This window comes from Homalodisca vitripennis, chromosome 7, assembly GCF_021130785.1.
Source record: "Homalodisca vitripennis isolate AUS2020 chromosome 7, UT_GWSS_2.1, whole genome shotgun sequence".
Taxonomy (NCBI): Eukaryota; Metazoa; Arthropoda; class Insecta; order Hemiptera; family Cicadellidae; genus Homalodisca; species Homalodisca vitripennis.
The window spans coordinates 41,924,403-41,947,727 of record NC_060213.1 but is presented as its reverse complement, the minus strand read 5'-3'; the positions used below and the strand labels follow the sequence as shown (position 1 = coordinate 41,947,727).

General features: G+C 28.3%; 1 protein-coding gene across 1 annotated transcript in view; it reads left to right on the top strand.

The window, feature by feature from the left end:
- Nucleotides 1-232: 232 nt before the first annotated feature.
- LOC124366692 (zwei Ig domain protein zig-8-like) overlaps nt 233-23,325 on the top strand; it is a 57,605-nt gene continuing 34,512 nt past the window's right edge. The window contains exon 1 of the mRNA XM_046823291.1: nt 233-359. Coding sequence (XP_046679247.1) covers nt 233-359 — 127 coding nt within the window. The remainder of the gene's footprint in view (nt 360-23,325) is intronic.

Below are 23,325 nucleotides of genomic sequence, written 5' to 3'. Positions count from 1 at the left end.
TGACTTTGAAACTTACAAAGCTGGTAAGTTTTTGATGTCCGAAAGTCCTTATTATTAACAAATGTACCAGTTCCAGAAACTCTCGGAATGTATTAAATCACGTCTCCAAAGAAGACCAGAAACATTAAAGGATAGAACTAAAACTTCCCGTGCCAGTAATATATGGAACTGTTGAGAACTATGCACTCCAATGCAATTATTTTGAGGTTAGAGGGTAAAATTTACCGTCAAGATGAGAGGGATGGCAATGGGTTCTGTCCACTTGTCTCCTATTTTCCGCCAATATCTTTATGGAGGAATTCCGAGCGAAAAAGCCTTTGTGCCTTCAGCTTCAGTTCAAACCGAAGGATTTGGTGGAGGTATGTGGATGATAACCTTTGTTATTTTTTCTCATGGAGACCGATTGAATTAAATAATTTTTATATGAATTCACATTAATGAGTATTTTCTACCTTCCATCCGCCTCACAATGGAAGTGGAAAGTTCCTAAAACAAGCTTCCCTTTTGGGATGTGTGTTGTATTAAGAGATGAGGGATGTCCTTAAGACAACTGTTTTTTCGAAAGATAACACACACAGGGAAAAATATTTAAATTATCAATCCAAAACCATCAAAAATCCTGTCAAAGGAAGGAAGTAGCCTGACTCGTTGATTATGATAGAAGCAAAGAGCTTGTGCTCAGATAAAGATGCGACTAAAAGAAGAATTTTACAGAAAATTGAATCGGGATCTCAGAAGCACTGGATACCCTCAATTAGTTAATTAAATAAGTGCAAACGAAACCAGAAAGAATCATTCCTGAGTCAGATAAAACAGATTGTGGATAAATTTGCGTTTAGTGTCAATCCCTTATGTGCCGGGATTAATCGGAGAGAAATTAGAAGAGTAGGTAGGAAAAGTACAACATTAGAAACCCACGCGTTTAAAAAACACACAAACACACTTCTTAGACAAAGTCTCCGTAAAAAACAAAACCAAAATAAATGGCACAACGAAAAGATTTCCAAAAACTTGTGTTTACAGTATAAAAATGTAAGCCTGCAATTGGGAAATACATAGGCGGAGACAAAAAGACCACTAAACATAAGGATAAAGGAACACAAAGAAAAACACGAGATAAAGGGTTTCACAGAAAAGTCAAAAATTGCACAACCATTGTTTGGTTCCGAAGACCATACCATATGAATTGGGTATGAAAGTGACCCACATAATTACATCGGGAACCACATTTCTTCAAAAGGAAATTAATTGAGGCAACATACATTAAATTTGGCAGACCAACCAATTTTCAGTCAACCATCAGTCGAGATTAGGCCGCTTTGGTTTGCCAATTCTAAAAAATGTTTTTTTTTTTATAAGTAAACTTAAAAGAGAATACCAAAAGTATCAAACGGATCGGATATTTGCAATTAAACCAATAGCGGAGTCCCACCAATTATGGTTTTTATAGGAAGTTCATCTCGCAATGAACCAATAATAACGTGAAAGCGGCCCATTCCTGTTCCCCGGTTTCCCTTGTATTTCCGCCATCTTGTTTTTAAGCCGGCCGTCACAGATATACCAGTTGGGCTACCCCCGTCTGGTCAGTCGTAAAATGGTTAGTAGACGAGTGAAGACATATTGTGGACCTGGTATTCCGTAGTTTAGTTTAATGATTGGTGTTTTGTATAGTTATTTTTTTATTAAGTGCATGTTCTTTAGTGAGTTAGTGAAGTTGGATCATACAACATGTAAGGTTGTGATTCCTGACTCTAGGCTGTGCCAGAAAAAAAAAAAGGGGGGGGACAACGCTTTAGTAAGGGGGGGGATTTGTTTATTTTTAACCATAGTCTGTAATTATGTATTAGGTTAGTTCTTTACCTGAAGAAGAGAATCAGATTGCAGATCACGAAACGTAGTGTTACTGTTTTTCTTGTTTCACTTAACGATGGCAAATGTCCGGAAAAATCCTGTTTCCTTCACACTATATATTGAAATAGCAAATCAAAAGATATCAAAAACTATCAAAACATTAAGTGGTTTTCCTACGAAATGTATATTATTCATTGGAAAATTATTTTATGCAGTTTAATCCACATTGTTACTATAAATGATTCATGTAAAACGCCTTCTACTAAATCTCAGCAACCAAAGAGTTAACACACAATTGGTTTAATACAAATCAAAATATATCAAAACAAACCAAAACATTATGTGGTATCCTCGGAAACAGTAAATTATTGTTTTGGAAAAATATTTTATTCAGTTTTATTCATATAATGCACTATTTATAATATATAAACGCCTTATACTAAATCTCAGCAAACTAATAGTAACTCTACTATAGTTAATTACAAATCCAAAGATTTTGAAACTAACAAAACAGTACGTGGTTTCCTAGGAAACGTGTATTATTCTTTGAGAAATTATTTTTAATCAGTTTTAAGGTCACATAGATCCTATTGTAATGAATACATTAAACGCCTTCTAAAACTAAATCTCAGCTACCTAATATTAACACATATATTTTAAAACCAATCAAAAGATAACGAAACAACCAAAACATTATAGTGGTTTCTTAGGAAACGTAAATTATTCTTCGAAAAAATATGTTTATTCAGTTTTAGTCACATTGTATTATAAAGTTATGTATTTAAACGCCTTCTACAAAATCTCAGCAAAACTAAATAGTAAACACACTATATTTAATACAAATCAAAATATATCGAAACTGAACAAAACATTAAGTGGTTTCCTAGGAAACATAAATTATTTTTTAAAAAATTATTTTATATTAGTTTTAGGCCACATTGTACTATTTAAGTCATACTTAAAACGCCTTGTACTACATCTCATCAAACTAAAGTAGCAGAAATAATAAAGTTAAAATACAAATCAAAGGATATCGAAACTAAGCAAAAACAATATAGTGGGTTTCCTAGGAAACGTAAATTTATTCTTTGGAAAAAATTTTATTTCAGTTTAAGCCACACATTACAATATTAGATATAATAAACGCCTTCAACTAAAAATCTCAGCTACCTAATTGTAAAACTGACTATTGTTATAACCAAATCAAAAGATATCGAAAATAAGAAAACATAAAGTAGATTCCTAGGAAACGTAAATTTGAGTCTTTAGAAAATTGTTTTATTTTCCGTTTGAGTCACATTGGTACACATATATGCTATATTTAAAATCAGACATGTAACCATTTACAAATCAAAAGATATCGAACTAAACATTGTTTCTAGAAGTAATTATTCTTTGAAATTTTTTATTTCCATTGTTATTTATGTATTCTAAACCTTCTATAAATCTCAGTAAACTAATCGTAACGCAGTATAGTTAGGCCAAATCAAAAGATATCGCAACTAACAAAACATTGAGTGGTTACCTAGAAAACGTAACTATATTCTTTGGAAAATTATTTTACTCACATTTAGTCTCATTGTACTATTTATGTTATATATAAACTCCTTCTACTAAATCTCGAAGTTCTACCATAAGAGTAACACACTATTGTTAATATCAATCAAAAGATAACCAAAACTACTAAAAACATTAAGAAGGTTACCTAGGAAAACTTAAAGCATATTCTTTGGACAATTTATTTTATTCAGTTTTAAGCCACAATTGTACCATTAACACTATATACAATTAACACGTCCATTCTACTAAAGTCTCAGCTACCTAAAGAGTAACACACTATTATTTAATACAAATCAAAAGATATCGAAACTAACAACCAAAAACATTAAAGTGGTTTCCGAGAAAAACGTAAATTATTCTTTGGAAAATTATTCTACTCATTTATAGTCACATTGTACTAATTTATGTATATATAAACCGCCTTCTACTAAATTCAGCAAGTCTTACTAATAGTTAACACACTATATTTAAAAACAAAGTCAAAAGATATCGAAACTTAACGAAAACATTAAGTGGTTATCATCTAGGAAACGTAAATTATTCTTTATAAAATTGATTTATTCCGTTTTAGTCAAATAAAAAAAAAAAAAACATAGTGACAATTTATGCTATATTAAACGCCTAATTCTAAAACTCAGTAAAACTAAAAGTAACGCAGTATAATTATGCGAAATGAAACAAGATATCGAAAACTAGACAAAACATTAAGTGGTTTACGTATGAAAAGTAAATTATTCTTTGGAATAAAATTATTTTAATCCGTTTTTAGTCTCATTATACTATGTTTAATATATCTTCTAACGGCCTATCTACAAAAATCAGCCCAACTAATAGTAACACACTATAATTAATACTATTCAAAAGATATCTAACTAACAAAACATTAATGTGGGTATCTTAATAAACTAAAAATATTTCTTTGGAAAATTATTTTTATTTAGTTTTAGTCACATTGTACTATTTATGTATTTTAAACGCCTTCTACTAAAATTTCAGCAAACTAAAGTAACACATCTACACACTATAGTATAATACATATCAAAAGATAACGAAACCGAACAAAACATTAATTGGATTTCCTAGGAAACGTAAACTTATTATTATGAAAAATTATTTTACGCAACTTTAGAGTCACATTGTACTATGTAAAATACATAAAACGACTTCTACTAAATCCTCACTACCTAAGAGTAACACACCCTATTGTTGTAATACAAATCAAAAAATATCCGTAAACTACCAAAAACCATTATGTGGTTTCCTAGGAACGTAAATTATTCTTTGGAAAAATATTTTATTCATTTTTAAAGAGCCACATAGTTACACTATACGAAACATTAACGCCTTCTTTTAAATCTCAGCTGACCTAATAGTAAACACAAGCCTATTTTTAATACAAATCAAAAGATATCGAAACAAAACAAAACATTGTAAGTGGTTTCCTAGTAACGTTAATTATTCTTTGAAAATTATTTTATTCAGTTTTTAGTCACATAGTACTATTTATAATAAGTATTAAACGCCTATCTACTAAATCCGTCAGTACCTAATAGTAAACACACTATAGGTTAATCCCAATTAAAAAAATATCGTGATAACTAAACAAAACTTTATGTGGTATCCTTAAGAAACTTAAATTATACTTTGGAAAAAATTATTTTATTTAGTTTTAGTCACGATGTACTATTTATGGTAATTTTAAACGCCTTCTAACAACATTTCACAAACTAATAGTAACACACTATATATAATACAAATCAAAAGTATAACGAAACCAAACAAAACATTATCAGTGTTTTCCTAGAAACGTAAATATATTTTTGAAAATATTTTACTCCTTCTTTAGCACATTTGTACCTATTAGTAATTACTTAAAACGAACTTCTACTAAATCTCAGCTACCGTAATAGTTAACACACTATTGTTAATAACAAATCAAAAGATGATCGAAACTACTAAAACATGTGGTTTAACCTAGGACTACGTAACTTCTTTCTTTGGAAAAATTATTTTATACAATTAAGGCCACATTGTACACTATAAATTAAGACGTTGCAATTAAACGCCTTCTTTTAAATCTCTCAGCGTACCTAATAGTAACACACTAGATTTTAAATACAAATCAAACGAATATTCGAAACTAAACGAAAACATTAAGTGGTTTTCCCTAAAAAAGTAAATTATTCTTTGGAAAATTATTTATAATTTCAGTTTTAGTCACATTGTAACTATTAAAGTATATATTATAACGCCTTCTACTAAATCTCAGCAAACTAATAGTAACACCCTATAGTTTAATACAAATCAAAAGATATCGAAACTATCAAAACATTAATGGTTCCTCCTAGAAACGTAAATTATTTTTGAAAAATTAATATTTAACTCACTTTAGACAAATGTACTAATTTTATGAATACATAAAAACGACTTCTACTAAATCTCAGCTACCTAAGAGTAACACATATAATTATAAATTTAAAATATCGAACTAACAAACATTTGTTTTATAATATTAATTTATATAAGCATGATAAAAAAATCAAATAACATAGTAATTAATTTAAAACAGTAAATTATTTTGAATTATTTTATTATTAGCATCACTATTCTAAATATAAAACTTTTAAATCTAGAAATAATAGTAATTCTAAACTTTAAATTTTCAATTAACAATATTGTAATTAAAAAACATTTATGATTCAGCAAACTAATATTACGAAATTAATTATTCATTTTAAATTCATTACTAATATAAACTATGTATTCCTAGAAATAAATCTAATAAAAATATTTTATCATATAATAAAAATTCTAAGATAAAACTTACATTTACATTTAGTGTTTCTAGTAAATAAATTATTTTTGAATTATTAATTCAGTTATAATAACATTAATTTATCAATAAATAAAATTTGGATAAATCACTATTTAGTTTAAACAATTTATTTATAATAAAAGTATCAAATTAAAAAAATTATGGTTCTTAGGAAAGTAAAATTTCCTAAATTATTTAATTAATTAGTCCTATATTTAATATTTATGTCAATATGGGGGGGGTGGGGGGGGGGGGGGGTGGGGGGGGGGGGGGGTGGGGGGGGGGGGGGGTGGGGGGGGGGGGGGGTGGGGGGGGGGGGGGGTGGGGGGGGGGATTGTCTACGTCGATATTAAATGCTGTGAAATAATTTTAGTTTACACATTACAACTACAATATATCTCCACACAAGACAATTTTACGCTATTATTGATAAATTTTTCTTTCATTGCAAATAATAAAACTTCTGTTAAGGTATGGAAGGTATTGCAATGCAAGAGAGCTCAGAAATAAAACGTTCTCAAACAATTTTTTATAATAGGCTTGCTACCGTTAGATCCTTTTTTAAAGGATTTATAAAAGAATAAGCTTCCTATTGTAAAGTGTCGTATGATTCACACATTTTGAACAAACAAGGTTTCAGTTCTATAATTCATTTTTTAATAATCAGGCATGTGCAAATTTATTTTGGTGGTAAATTGTGTTTGGTAATAGTTAAAATACCCTCTTTTTTATTCACTAGTTGATTTATTTGTATAAGAGATAATGGACGCCAGTCCTAAAAAGTAAAATAGAAGAGAAGGTGCCCTCTTCCAGAATATAGTAGCAATATTTCAGTTGCCCTTATCAAATTTAAAAAATTGCCATCTATGCCATCTACGTAGCAGTAGCCTGTCTATAATAAGCAAAATGTACTTTAATTGTTTGTATTATATTAAAAGTTTTTGCTCCGCAAGGTACGCAGTTTAGAAATAATATAATAGTACGTTAGAGATAAGATATTTTTTAGAGCGTTCAAAGAGAACTGTCAGAAAACAAATGTTACTTCGCGTATAAATCAGTCAGCTGGAAAAGTTTTACCGCAGCTAGCGAAGCAAGAGTTCGTTTGCATTACACTAGTGTTTGTAAAGAATGTTTATTACTTTTCTCCGACAAGTTTGAGGTCTTCGCATACAAACCTGTGTATGATCCATTTTTCACTTTTTCACAATATGCGTGTTAGAAGAATAAATTGTAATATACGTAGGTATATATTAATTATAATATGACTTTTTATTAATTACAGTAATTTTATATCATTTACGGATTATGATTAGTTTTATTACAACTATGAATGTTTCTTTATAGTAACGATTTGATAAATTAACTCTTTGTTATCTAAATAAATTATAAATGCAAAAGTACCTTTGTTTGTTTCTCTGTTTTCAAGCACAAACTATATACCAGATTGCACTGAATTTTGCCATGGATGTTCTTAGGACCTCTGGGATGAATATCGGACCATTCTTATTTCAAAAATCCCTTTGAGCTTTCCGTACTGGTCTCTATTGCAGCAAAAAGTATTTTTTCTACATTATGGCAACTATACAAACAATTACTGTATTCTACATTTTTATTTAAGACTAAAGTGGGAATGGTAACATGTAAAGTATTGGAATTGGTGTTTTTAGATGTTGTGGGATGGGATATTTAAACTAGCTGAAGAACCTAAAATGGAGGGACTGGATATTAGTATACTTCAACAAACCGTGACCAGAAGTTAAGGAAACAAGCGACGGCAGTGATTAATGCAAGTGGAGTGACGATGTATACAATATACAACGTGTTATAATAATTAATTTGATAACATAATAAACACTGTAATTACAAAGGAAATCGTTTGTTAACAGTAAAAGTTGTTATAATATAAATCAAAATGTGTTTTTTGGATATGTAACTGAGTTAATAATACTTTATCAGTTTTTCGGTAATCTGCTCATAATAAATAATCTCACACCTGTTACTACTTAACAATCGGTGCCTTAAAGCATACTAAATTGTTGAAATATTGAATTATCTTCCCAGAATCCAAAATATCGTTCCACGGTTTGATAAGGGTTTGCTTTCTCACAAAACGTTTTGTTTTGGTATTAATTGCACCGATGCAACTTGCTCTTGTAACAGAAAGAAGTAAGTCAGACAATGTGTAACTCACACATCACACTTACCTGGTGACTAGGGATGAGGACGAGTCAAAGGAAAGAGTTTAAAGAGAATGCAATCCTGCATCAGTGGCTGTTTGTGGAAACTGTTTTGAACATCTAAAGAATAAAACCAGAATGAAAGGATTCTCCTTTCACACATAAGCTTGTCGATAAACAATCCCAGTCTTAGAATATCTCTGTATCGTTCTTCATTCAAAAAACTTGAGTCTCCTGTTATCTGTAAACAATGCTTTAGATTCTTTACATTTTGCCTCCTCCATCACAAACTGTTATTAATTTACACCCTAAGAAATGGTTTAAGCGTTTTTGTATACAATACTTTGGCTGCTCAAAATCGAAGATTAAGTTTTTTAAATTATTTCCATAAGTAAATAAAAGACCTGTAACCAGTATACACAGGTGTGAATACTTGATTTAGTAGGTTTTCGAGATTTAGTAGATAAACATAGAAGGGTGAAGAACAAACTAAATAAGAAAAAAGGGATTTATTGTGTACTCATAGGAATCTCAAAGGTAGTGGACCAATAAGTCATGTCTTACAATATATAATATTGTAGACAATATTAGGCTTAAGAGTTTGATTCCAGTAAGATATATATATATATATATATATATATATATATAAGTCTAATATTGTCTACAATCTCTTCTTAATTCCTTTATGATTTGCCTCCTCCATCAAAAACTAATATCATTTATATTCTGTGCATTGGATTATACCTTGTCCACAAATTTTGAACTGAAAATTACTGTAAAAACTTGCCAATTTTTTTGTAAGACGCTTTAAAATTGGAAAAATTTACAATAATAATAAACATTGCGTAATGTAACATAAATTATTTCATAAGTTTTTGCGATATATCCATTGATTTTATTGCACGTTTACTTCTCCAACAACTTTGCAGAACTCATACAAACAAATGAAGTGCTTTACTAACTACTGAGTCTAGCAAGATATGACATATTGCAATTTATATTTAAGTTTATTTATGAAGTGTACATTTGAGTTTATAGCAGGTTTAGTTATTTAACTAAACCGCAGAACATAAAAGACACACAAAGCGTTTTATTAACTACTGATTATAGGACGATATTCAATGTTCCAAATATATAATTCACCCACTTTTGACATATAAATTTCGAGTTTGTAGCACAAAAATTTATGCACGTCTGTTAGAGGGACATTTACCATAATCGATTTGGAAGTTAGCTATATGTAAATAAAGATTAATAAGCAATTTATATTATTTATTATTATTATTTCATAATATCGTGAGGAAGGAGACAGTTTAACATTTTTCCGCAACCTCCTTTCATTGATTAATACGTTTTACGACTGCTAGCCAATTAGACTAACTGCTAGACATTAACTTTAGATTAAACTAATAAATTTATTATGAAATAGTTATTTTTTACAATTGTTACTAAACAACTGTGTATGACAACCGCTAGACTACTACTACTGCAAATTGTTATAATAGAAATAAATTTGTCTATTATTATTCTCCTGTTTTGTATTAACATATTACATTAGAAAACATCAAAGACGTTCTTTATTTTATTTTGGAGAAAAGTACACTTTATGCTATACGTAAGATTTTTAATACACTCAAAGGGGTTAAGGTTAACGATCTGTCCCACGTTGTTGTAGTGTCTCTCCAACATCCATAAATAAGCACATTTGGGATCGCGGTAGAGACATGTGGATTTTCGTTTCTTCTCGTGCACGTGAACATTTGCCTAAAGTCTAGATAAGTATTATAATATTAAACAGAAATTATATATATATATATATTACGGTAAAATAGCTGTTCTAGAAAATTATAATTAGATAAAACCCATATTATATATATTTTTTCTTAATATTTACTGACCAAAAAAAACTCTAAACACGGGAGTTGAGTTATTCAGTTTTAAATTTATTACATCTATAAAAACTAAAAAAATCAAGTTTATGTAAATTTAATGTAATCATATCCGAAAATTTGTGTATCTTTTTTAAAGACTGGATCTGGTAATGTTAAATAGTTATCAATCTCCATTATGAAATCACAGCGGTAAAGCTTCATACATACTCTCCAAAGCAACTGTCAATATGAAAATTGTTTACAGCTGTAAGTGACAGCACAACAATTTAAATACTAAATTGATTATTTTGATATAAAAAAATACTTTAATAAGACTGTAAGTCATTATTTTAATTCATCTGCTATGTTTTAATATTTAACCTGTATATAGCATTAGGATCTAGGCCAAAAAGTCCATATATTTCCTCGGAGAGCTAAAATCGCATTAAAATATTTATATTTCGGTCTTATTTAAAGTTTTTGCTAAATTCGGTTTAATATTAGTTATATGGATACAATAATAATCATTGATTTTATATTATAAATCCATATATTTTTGTTTTGTAATGTAAGTTATTGATGATGGATATTAGAAAGAAAAATAGGAATTTGATCATTTACCATCGTTATACCAAATGACTTACGTCCGTAAGTGTGTAGAAGATACAAGACAGATATGATAAATTTTTGATCTACTATAGCTATAAGTTTCCTTAGGCTCATCTAACAATGTTAAATATATGGAAACACTGCAACAAATATATGGATTGTTTAGTTATGCATACATTTCGTATTATTCCACTCCCTTTTATACTATTACAAGATTTTTATAAGTAAAACTGTTACTCAGTTACGATGCAAGGATCAATATTTTCTTCGTTAAATTATTGAAGGAAATATATTAACTAAACTTTCCAAAAACGCAAAGTGTTTTTAGGAATGCTTCGGTATAAGCAAACAAGCCGCAATGAAAAGCAAAGACAAATTGCCTGCGTGAGAAAATGGCGCTGTCATTATTCAAAAAGCCCAGCAATTTATTCACCACTTAGTGTGTAACATCGCTAGCACTCTGTTCAAGGTTTGTCTTCCTGCATTCACATATCTTACCAGCTCTTTACAAGCTTATCAAATAGATACGTGTGTTAGAGGCTGTTTCATTTTATAACATTGATTTTATAACAGCGTTTTATTGGTAAGCTGTATAGGACTATACAAATTTTAGCAAAAAATAATTGTACTTAAATTAGCAATATGTAGTTAACTATAACATTATAGCTTTGTGTGATGGCCCTTTTTTCAACCTGTGTACAATAATTTAGTATATAAAGCCAACGTTTTTTTAGGATTAAAATGTTTGTTACTATGCAATATTTATAATTGTTCGTTAAAGTAAATTGTGTTATTCAGGGACAGGGGATCCTACCACAGGAAATAAAAACACTCGCAACACAACAGTCCAACCCGCAATCCGCATTATCACTAACAATCCTTTACCACCCGCCTCACCACCACCCACCCCAATCGCATTTACTTGGTTGTAAATGTCTTGGAAAGCATGATAATAAAACAATCCTATTTCTTTCTCAATTTTCTTATACAAAACAAAATTATATACCAATTTATTAAATGAATTCATTTGGGTTGAAAGTCTTTGGGGAAAGCATTAGTAAAAAAAAAACACTCCTTTTAACTAGGAATTTCCTCATACAATACAAAATAGTAAGACATTAACTAATAGCATAAATTATCTTATTGTATTGCTCTTTAAAAATGAACATAAACACTATCTTTTCACATTGAGTTTTTCATGTAATAAGAATGAACGTGACACTTACCTAATCAAATTTACTTGGTTATAGATCTTTTGACGTAATAATTGTTATACGTTGTTATATAATATAATAATACTTCCTCATGCAATAAAATATAAAGAGTATATATTTGACAAAATAACTACTACAGTTCTCTTTTCGGTCATTAAAAACGCAATAATCGATTGCCATAAAAGATTTTCATCACTATCAAATGCCTTATTTTCTCTATCTAGATAAAACCTGGTATTAAAAAGAATTGCGTGAAATGAATAAAAAAAAAGAATTCAGTGCAGCTACTACTGTTATCACTATGCGTTTTCTAATATAGCACCTGCAGTAATATCATTGCTTACCACTACAGTCCGTCCAGAACTGATGGTAGTTGTATACAATATTTGAGCTGGAGTTCTGATAATAGACAGAACACAGATTTTTGTCTTTTGATAGATAAATGAGTGATAAAAGTAAAAAATCCAAATATAACAAGTTCAAAAAACCCTTTGACTCCAAAATCCTCAACAACCTCAAATCCTGGATTAACCTCAGCGAATAAAATAATTGTTATGTTGTGTGTCAAAACTTATTTTGGTGTCTTATACTTTTAAGTACTTAGAAAGTAATTCTAATATTTATTAATTACCGTAAGTGTGACCAAGACCTGTTCGTTCCTATTCGTGTATAAGAGGGCATTCTTTATATGATAACCACTGGAGTGAGAGATTAATTAATAATCAACAATTAAAGACTTTAAAGCTTTGGAAATAAATATGTTACCAAAGTAATTTAATAAATTTAAAAAAGGTTTAGAAAAAAGCATATTATGTGAAAAAATACACGTGCCAATAAATATTTTCCATTGCCGTCATTAATTTATAACGATACGAATGCTGTTACCACGGAAGCATGATAAAAGTAGCATAAGTCTATTGATTTGTAAAAAATTGCATCCATCCATCCTTCTTATATGTTGAGATAAAGACTTATACAACAATATATAGATGAGATAAAATAAAAACAAGGTAAGAACATGCTAGACAACATCGCTTAATAGACTTGGCTGAAGTCGCTTAATCACTTAATCAATTAAGTAAGCTTTATTAATTATGTAGATGTCGTGTTGAAAAATGAAAATGAGATTATAATAAAAATTTTATGGCGGAAAATGTATATTAATTGAGTTATATTTAGAAATAAATAGTAAAGTGCATTATAAATGTGTTTCAAAATACATTAACTATAGTTATATCAAAAATCATATTGCATCCTATATACAGAATTAATCATCATAAACACGATTCATATATCTTAATGTGGAGTTACATGCAACATGTTTTCAGAAATAATAAATGGAATAAAAAAAATGAGTGACAGAGTATTTCATCAAAACCTATATTAATGTCTAAGCAAAACTTAAAAAAGAAAATATATATCTAAAGTCATTTTTGTAATATAAAACCGAGTTGTACAGTTTCCAAATATACTCGTATTGATTTTATATTCTCTGCTAAAGCCAAAAGAGGGAAATGCGTCAAGATTAAACTCTTTTGTGCCTTTCCGTCCATTCAAATAAACCGTTACAACAGGATATCGAGAACGCAACGAAAAGTAAAGAAAGTGTTATTTCCAACAAAGAAACTTCATTAAACGCGTTGCTGTGTTAAATGTTTAAATGTTAAACGACGGGACATATATTTTTTTTTTATTTAATGGATCTAGGTTTTTCTCGATTCCAAAATTGTTATATACAAGACTAATAGTATAAACTAACACTCAGAAAGGTCTCATTGAGTGATACGTACCATTATAAATTTTGATTTTTCATTTGTATAAATTAGGAGTTAAGTACAGTTCGAAGTTTATATGCCGATTCCGTTTTTGAAATATCGTCCATAAAAACAGACAGGCAGAGTTTAAACATTTTTGAACACACAAATTTCACACGCACACCATTGTTACATTATAGCTAATGTTTTTTGTGACAAATAGATCTACCACTAGCACTTTACAAACTGCGCTATAAGCCATTTTATTAAAAAAAATATTTTCATGTTAATGTATTTATAAATGGACGCTTATTAAAAATAACAATTCATATGTAAATTACGATGGGTGTTATGAGAAGAATTACTCATGTGTAAATACGGATTACTCTGGTTTACTAAGGATTAAACAATAAAGTTTGTTATAAATCTGCCTGAATTACGTTAAGTAAAGCCAAAAGGATATTCAGTGTATTTTTACAAATATACGTACAATACAGGTTATTATAATCCATTTATTGTTTTTATTCATGTCTCTTTTCTGAAAACGTTCTACTTATATGTATTATATTCTACAATTTTGGTAAAGTAGCGATCATTCTTAAAGTTGTTTCAAAATATCTTCTAAAATCATTAAAAAAACACCATACAGATATAGCGGAAAACCAGCAGAACAGTAACAGCTAAACGACCAGATAACCCGGAAGTCCAGCCCACACAACACTTGAAAACACCGACTTTTGTGTAGCTGAGTATTACAATACTTGACTCATCGATTTAGCTTTACATATAAGCCTTTCAGGACATTGTTTATATAGTGTTACAAAATAGCTAAATTTATAGTTAACTCCTAACCTGAATTCTTTAAGTAGTTAATGTCGACGTTGAAATATACTCTTTAAATATCAATTTAAAAACGATTATAATCTTGTATTTTATAAGCTTGTTGAATAACTTGTTATATATTTTAATATATTCGTATTATTTTACTAACTTAATTATTTAGTACGTAAAAATTATATACGCGTGAATATATTTATACATAAAACATAAGCCATTATATAAGTTATACAATGTTAGACATGTATGCACACTTATAAATTAGCATAGTACTTTGATATACTATTTATATTTGACTGTATTAAGTTAAAACCTTTATTTTATATCTAAAAAACTACATACATCTAACCATCCTAATTTATTTCAAACGAATTTCAATTACACACAAGAGACGTAACGGTTTTTGAGAATCCCTGATTGATATCGAGATTCAAAAATCAACGATGTATCCAGAGATCCAAAGTGCACCGCTGAAGATAGTACAACATCAGATCATAGAAACATGACAGATATCCACTTTTCGATAAATTACATTGGATAAAATTATTCAGAAAAATATTAACTATCGTTCTAGAATAGTATATACGGGAACAGAAACTCCAGCCTTTAAATGGCTTTTCCGCCACAGGAGAGGGACCGTAAAACATGATTTTAGGCATCTATTGGACCTTATTTAATCAATTTACTAAAATGGTAACATTCCTTAGAAACGTATTGCATCAAACAAGGACATTTTTCTTGGAATACGTGGCCTACTGCTTTGTTAAGAATGCTCAAAGGGACATTTTCCACAATTCCTTATCACAACCAATGAAGGACCCACAAAAAGAATGTATTAAGATCAAGGCGGAAAGTCTTAAACGGTGATCAAATTCTTGAGTAAGATAATCCTATAGTAAAATTTATAATGAAGAAGAAATGGTTTAATATAAAATCGAGGAATTCCACACACAAGTCGTAAACGCTAAAATCATGCAAATACGTCACAATCCTGAAACTTATAGAAGCTACACTGACAATTTAAGCTATTGCGTTCCAAGTGTAGAACTTTAATGGTTGTCCTTGGAGAATTGTTAATATATATAGACCTACCAAATTCAGGATAAAGGTAATATTGTTTTTTATTGGGAAAATTTAAAATGATATGAGGTGATATTTGGATGCTTCACGTTATTAATTCCACTGTTAATGAATTGTTTTGAAGAAGAATTAGCAATTAAGTTTTCCATTATTATGTGAAAGTAGTTCTTCGTCAGAGCATAAATACTAAAGTATACTTTTAAATTACATAATACATTATCATTTTAGAATTAAATGAAGGTGATCATTAATATTTCACGCACCAAAATTATATCTTGCTTATTCGTGGAATTTAAAGCAAAAATATATTTGGTAAATACTGATTTTTGGTAGATAATCATATTTATGTAATTTGAAGTAATATGTTAATAGTATTTTTTTTACAATAAAGAGATGCGCTGCAGCCGCAGAAGGCTTGCATATTATGTTTACAGAATTTATATAATTTTTTAAAACTGCGGTACAACTTCCGTTAGTATTAAATCCAGGCATATTATACAGGAATGTATTGACACAGAATGTTTCCTCGCTGTACCTTAAGAGTATCGCGAGTTAGATAACCGCTGTCTCATGGATTATTCAAGAAAGTCTGTTTGAATATTCAGAGAAATACTTCCTCAGATATCAAACACGAAACTAGCTCCGAGTTAGGAGAGCTCATAACTTCTGTAAAATGATATTTATTTAATATTAGATGCGGGTGAAGAATACAACATTTAAACGTCCATCGAACAAAGATCATGCATGCAGATTTTTCTAAAGATCAAGGTCTATGAAGAACACTTATTCGGAAAATAACCAAACAGCAGTACAGTTACAAAATATTTACTAGAAAAAATGGCCTATTTGAAAAATGTATTTAAATTCCAACGGTACATGTTGAAATAATATATATTTTTTTAATATATATATACATACATATATATTTATATATATTAAAATTATTATACTTTAAATAAAAAAGTAATACTAAACGAATAATATAAGTAATACATGTTACGTTAAACATATAATGTTTGAGGAACAAGCAATTAACCCGTGTTTTCTTTGAAAATAAATATAGGCCTATTCAGATAATGTAACATAAATACATTCCTTGACAAACCGGCGCAATGAAAAAATAATTGTCAAACTAAACATGCATTTTCCTAATATAAAATAATCTCAGATATTATTGATTCGTAAAGCATTGCTTTAGTGGTTCTCCTGCAAGACAATCAGGGTCGTACTGTTTAGTAATGTGATCCGACGCTGTCTTATGCTATTGCGTGTGTATTTTCTTTGAAGTTATTTTCATTTATATTTAAGTGATGTGAAGTGTTATTTGGTTATTTTATACTATATTTAGAGATAAGTTAAATAATTAGATTCCTTATTTATTATAAAACCTGCTCGTTTACTTATTAATTGATGGACTTTCTAAGAAAATATATATTGTAGCAACATTTTGGTTATTTAATAAAATGTCGTTCAAAATATGCTATGTACATTTATAATAATATAAAACTGAACGCAATGTATTAGAAATAAAGAATCTTTTCCTGGTCTAATTTTTGTATAATATGTTATGTAAGTATTACTAACATAACATTAGTTTTAGGATTAGAAAATTTTGCTCCATATTGAGAAAGTTATAACTTTTCACTACTAATTAGACGTATTGAAAGTCGTTAAGTGTTAATCATTGTAAGTTTATATTAATATATCAGCATTCATTTAAGAGTTCTGACGTAACTTTTTATCTGCTTGCATAAACCAGAAAAAATAAACTTTCATATGAACAGTAATAGGAAAAATTACTGAAAGTAGTTAGTATTTATAACTTTATAACAATTACAGAGTTTTTATTCAATCACAAATTATTCTGACATAAAAAATGTTCCTATTTCGCGGAAAATAATAGCATAGCAAAGTTGTGTTTTCAACTCCTCTCATTACTTTCAGTTTATCAGGAAAGGAATATTTTAAAACTCACGGGTGTTTAGTGTAAAAACTCCATACTGAAGTGGCTTCAGCTTTATGGTCGAATCGCTTTCTCATCCTTTCTCTCTTCTTTCAATACATTGTATACAGCATCCACTTGACACACTTTTGTTAACATTTTAGAAAATTCCCTCATCTCTTCTAGAAATGTTTAGTATTATTTACATATTTAGTACCTGTAGTTTAACTACGTTCAAATGTTTTATGTTTGAATATAAATATGGATTGAGGTAATATTATGACTTATGCTTGACTTTGTAAGCTTGTACGTACAGAAGACGATAAACAGATAGAATACATGTAGTATTTTCTATTATTTAAACTTTAATTTAATAGAATTTTCGTCTTTACCATAAATTATTAATTTAATTGTTTGTACAACAAATGATTTTTCTATATCAAAACCGGCCCCGGGCTTTAGCAAATAATTACAAAAAAGAAGGATAATTAAGGGAAACTCACTTTATCTTTAAATTATAAAATAATAATATGATAACAGTTTATCATACTATTCAAAGAACTCAGAAGCTGATGTTAGTATGATGTTAATTATATTTAAAAATCATAAAATTGATGGTTATATTTTTACAGTTAATATTAGAAAAATGCTTTTAGTAAAAGTATTCTAATTTAATTTTTTATGCAAAACGTAACACATTTTATGTAGGTACTTTTATTGTTGTACATTTTTAGAAATTACTGAACAATTGTTAATCAAAATCGATTTAAAAATAGGAACGATGATCCTAAGTAAGTATAAAATAAATCAACGACAATTCTGTTGGCGCCATTTACACCTTAGAGCAACTTTTCATTGCGTTTTTAAAACGGAGTTGTTGGAGATCTTATCATGCCTAATAAAATCACTAGAACTATAAACAGTATATAAAAATATACTATTACTTCTTACCTTCATGGAGGATTCTGGTCTTATTTAATACTCAAATAATATAAACTATACTATAAAATCAACTACTTCTTATTAAACAAATGATATGAAAGCAAATACTTCTCCAGGTAATATGAATAAAACTTATATTTTAGTGGGATAAAGCATAAAATTTATTCATTATAGATTTAATTAACTCCTAAAGTTATTTTTAAGTAAGACAATGTACAATAAAAAGAATGATCTAATGTTTCTAAACGTTTCATTATGATACAGTTTTTTGGATCTTTAGAGATCATGCGTGAACAGTAATTTTCAAAAATATAATATTTCAAAATCTAAATATGCATGAAAATTTATGTAAGAATTCCAAGGAATACTCAGATTACAAAAAAATATTATTTCTTTGAAAGATATATATGCTAAGTAGTAATACACAATATAACTTATATGTAAAGATTTAGTAATATAAATGTATAGGACTATGTGTAAGACAATTAACGAATAAATTTTAATAGTTATTTTAGAAAAGAAAATCCTATTCATTAATAATAATAATACTCCAATGATCCTCTAGATATTTGACCGACTTACCAAAAATAGTTTTGTATAAATTGTGAATACAAAATCAGAATGTTGCAATATTCCTTTTGGTGGTAGGTACTTTCCTAAAATATTAGACAATACGTAAATATTTTAAAAAGATTGTACAATAGAAAATGTAAACATGGTGGTGACTGAATATGATTTAGTGAAGCCTTAGATGTAGGTAGAATAGGTTTCTAATAACAAACATAAGCATAGTAAAAAGTGTAGGGCTCAGGAAAAGGTCCTGTGGTGTTTAACTCAAAGTTTTGATTAAGGCAACTTTTTACCTCAAAATGGCTTGTTTTATATGATTTGTTTATTTAACTTAATTTTTAAAAACTAAAAGATATATAAATAAGGAGTAACCTTTAAAAAATACTTCTATAGGTAGAAGATTATTTCAATGAACGCCAACCTGCAATAAAACATTTCTATTTGTACATTCAACACGATGTTAAATACACTTTACACCTAAGTGGAAAAGAATTTGCATATTTTGTCAAAATAGAATATTATTATTTATTATCATTGAATTTACTTCTACTGATATCTTAAAAACTGTTAGAGTTAAAAAATTGCATACTACACAACGTCTAGGAAATGTTGTAAGAATTATAACAGGAATTAATTTCTGTGGGTTAATAAATAGCATAGTTGTTAATTAAAAAAAAAGTTTAAATGGCCGTCATTATGGAAAGGATTAGCTCACTATGCTGGACAGCGAATCTACTTAAATTATTTGTAAGTTAAATATACTTATTAAATTTTAATTTGTGTCATAATTAATTCCGCTTACCACTTTTTGAAATTTTCTTATAGGATTTACATGTAAGAAATATCTAAAAAACCGTCCAAGATACTATAGCAATCTTGCTTATAAAAACATGTTGGTAAGTTTTGCAGGCATTTTAAGACACTTTTTCTGTAGGTTCATCAATAACGCAGTTTGGAAATTTTCTAAATATTTACGCCACCATATAGAAAAGGATTTGCATACATAACTTCATGGAACGAAACTCAATTTGTCTACTAAAACGACTAGAAGTTAAAAACTACTTGAATAAGGCGTATAACCGTATAAAATGCTTGGGCTTGGTCTTTTGCCAGGAATCATTTCCAGGAACTTGATTTAACTGTCAAACTTCCCGAAAGTTTGGTGTCTAAATTATATTGCTTATTAGCATTTACATAAATTCAATTTAAATATAAATAATTATTATCTTTGATACAGCCAACTGTTACAAATTTTGATTATATACTCTTAATACCTATCACAAACAATAGTTATAATTTAATTTAACAGTTCTTCATAATCCATTTATACCACTTTACGATCTTGATATCTTCAGCTAAAAATAATTTAGTAAATTAACATAGAGGAAAATAACTCATAATTGTTTCCAAAATAACTTGTTATGTGTGTAAATAAATGGCATATAAATAATATTGCTTTTTTATTCAGAAAAATTATACTAAACAATATTTAAAAAAAATTAAATTTTGTTAAGGTCTGAATGAATTATATAATCCTATACTTTTGATATATCAAAGATAAGAAAGTTAAGAAGAAAAGAAAAAAGATACTTCCTACTTTGTATTATATTGAATGAATTATCAAAAGTTATCTAAACATAAGACTGCTACAATATTAATTATAACACTACTGCTCCTTAAACATATGGATAAAAGCATTACAAAGGCTACATTTTATATACCAAAATTGTATATAACCATAACATTCCAGTAAATGCAAAACACAATGGTAAATATCATGAGATATCATTTAGTTAAATAATTTGTTATTATCAGCATTAGTTAGATAAGTTAAGGTGATGGAACAATTTCATTTTGTATGTATTCCTGCCTCTTCCCTCGACAATATTATAGTGAAAATAATATGTGTCTAAAACAGATTAAGTTAAAATTCTTTCATTACTCTTTAGATACAATAATGTCACGCATAATTATAAATGATATTTAACACTGTCGTGATAATAATACATTTTTGTAAGAAATTTACAAATAAAATACTTTATTGAAATATTGTAAACTGTAAAGGGCTGCTTTTTTATGAGTATTTTCAAATAAAATCGCATGACTAGAACAATTTCCTTTTATTTTTTCCATTAATGTGATTTATTATATCAGTTAAAACATTTTAGACTTCACTGATACCAATGAAATTTTAAACTAGATGTTTGTCTAATGCCGCATCTATAATGAGAAACAAAACCTTTATCCATTATATACGCAGTAGACTAAACATAAGATTAGACTACAATGACTAATTTTGCATCTATATTACTGCGTCTACAGTTTCTAAATAGTAAGGTAACTAATGCAAATAACTATGATTTTGAACAAATAACCTATTGTTTACCTCTAATTGTCTAATTTGTTTATTTACAAAAATGATAAATCAAATTGAAAGATTTAAAAATATTTATTTTAATATCAAAAAGAGCTTTAGCATCTGAGATAATTTTAGAAACATTATATTCATTGAGTTTAAAATCTACAGTTTCACTTCTTAGATTAATAAATGATGTGGCAAAATATTCTCACAAAAGCCTGATTTTTCATTTCAGTAAGCCTCCCTTTGTTTCCCTACAGGACTGTTTCACTTTTGCACCTCGGTGAATAATATTTAACTAATTGAAAGAAATTCACTAATTACATTTTATGTTCAGCACAGTATTATATTTTTCATACAAAGCCATATTAGGTACTATTAGACATATTAATAAATATATTTATTATTTACAATATAAATGTGTGCATATTTGAAGGTGCAGTAAAAAAAAACTAATGCTATCTGTAGCATAAAAATTTGCCCAAATAATTATAAAAATATAATATATTACATAAAAAATGCACAAAAAGAGTATAAGTAAACTACAGTTACTAATTAAGTGTTCCGCGTTAAACGATGCACTGATATATCAATTTTCCTATATCAGAAGCCCTTAAATCATTAAAAATCTTTGATGGATATTCCTATTGCCTAGTGCGGCAAATAACCTGTAAGAGTTTTTAGGCTTAAATAGGATAGGAAGGCACTCTGCCCTGTATGCAAGTTATGGAAATATTGCTTACTGTATTGTGGAAAAGAGCCTGTACATTGTGCCAAACCACCAGCAAAGATATATAAACCAACTTCTGCTATTTCAGACAAGGGATGTCCCTAAATCTATATCCCATTCTGAACCAACCCAACTTAAAATCTCATGTTTTGTATAAGGTAATAAGAGGTAGAACTACGGAGCAATATTCCACCAGTAGCAGTAATAACGAGCAGTATTAGTTTTAGTGAATTATTTGTGTAAATATATATATATATATATATATATATATATATATATATATATATATATATATATATATATATATATATATAAAACATGTTATATATTTCATTTTGAATAGTTTATCTAGTTCAAATGAACATTTGTTCTGACTTGTTAACATTAGTTTTGCCATAAATTTTACGTTTGAAATTGTTTAAAACTATTAATTCAGAGATAATATTAATATTATCTTAGTGTTTAGAACATTTAAATATCATATAAATATTAATAATAAATGAAAATTAATACAATTACAATTAATTATATTTCAAAACTTACAGAAACATACTTCTACCCTTATAATCTTTGAAGCAAAACTATTAAAAGTGCGTGCCTGCTATCATTAGTCACTTTAACGTATATCCAACCGCACACAATTATGAACCCAATACAGCAATTATACACGTACTTGAAAAGCGCTTTTTTTTCTAGGTAAATTTTGGGTCAGTTTAAAAATTTAAAAGGTAGTTTGGTTCTAAAAGAATTCCGAGTGGATTGAATAAAGTAAATATTTCGTAGGTGGCTTGAAAAATAGCATAAATATTTGTTGATTGTTATATTCAAATAAGTTTCTACACTGTTATACTGTCATATTATGTATATCACTGTATAAAAATTTTACATTTTACATAGCCTTGTTTCGAAATATTTCTAAAATTCATTAATATTTATTAATATATATGAGTGAAGAAAATTTAAACATATCCAGCGGTATATGTAGTGCATAAACCCTATGTGAATATTAAAATT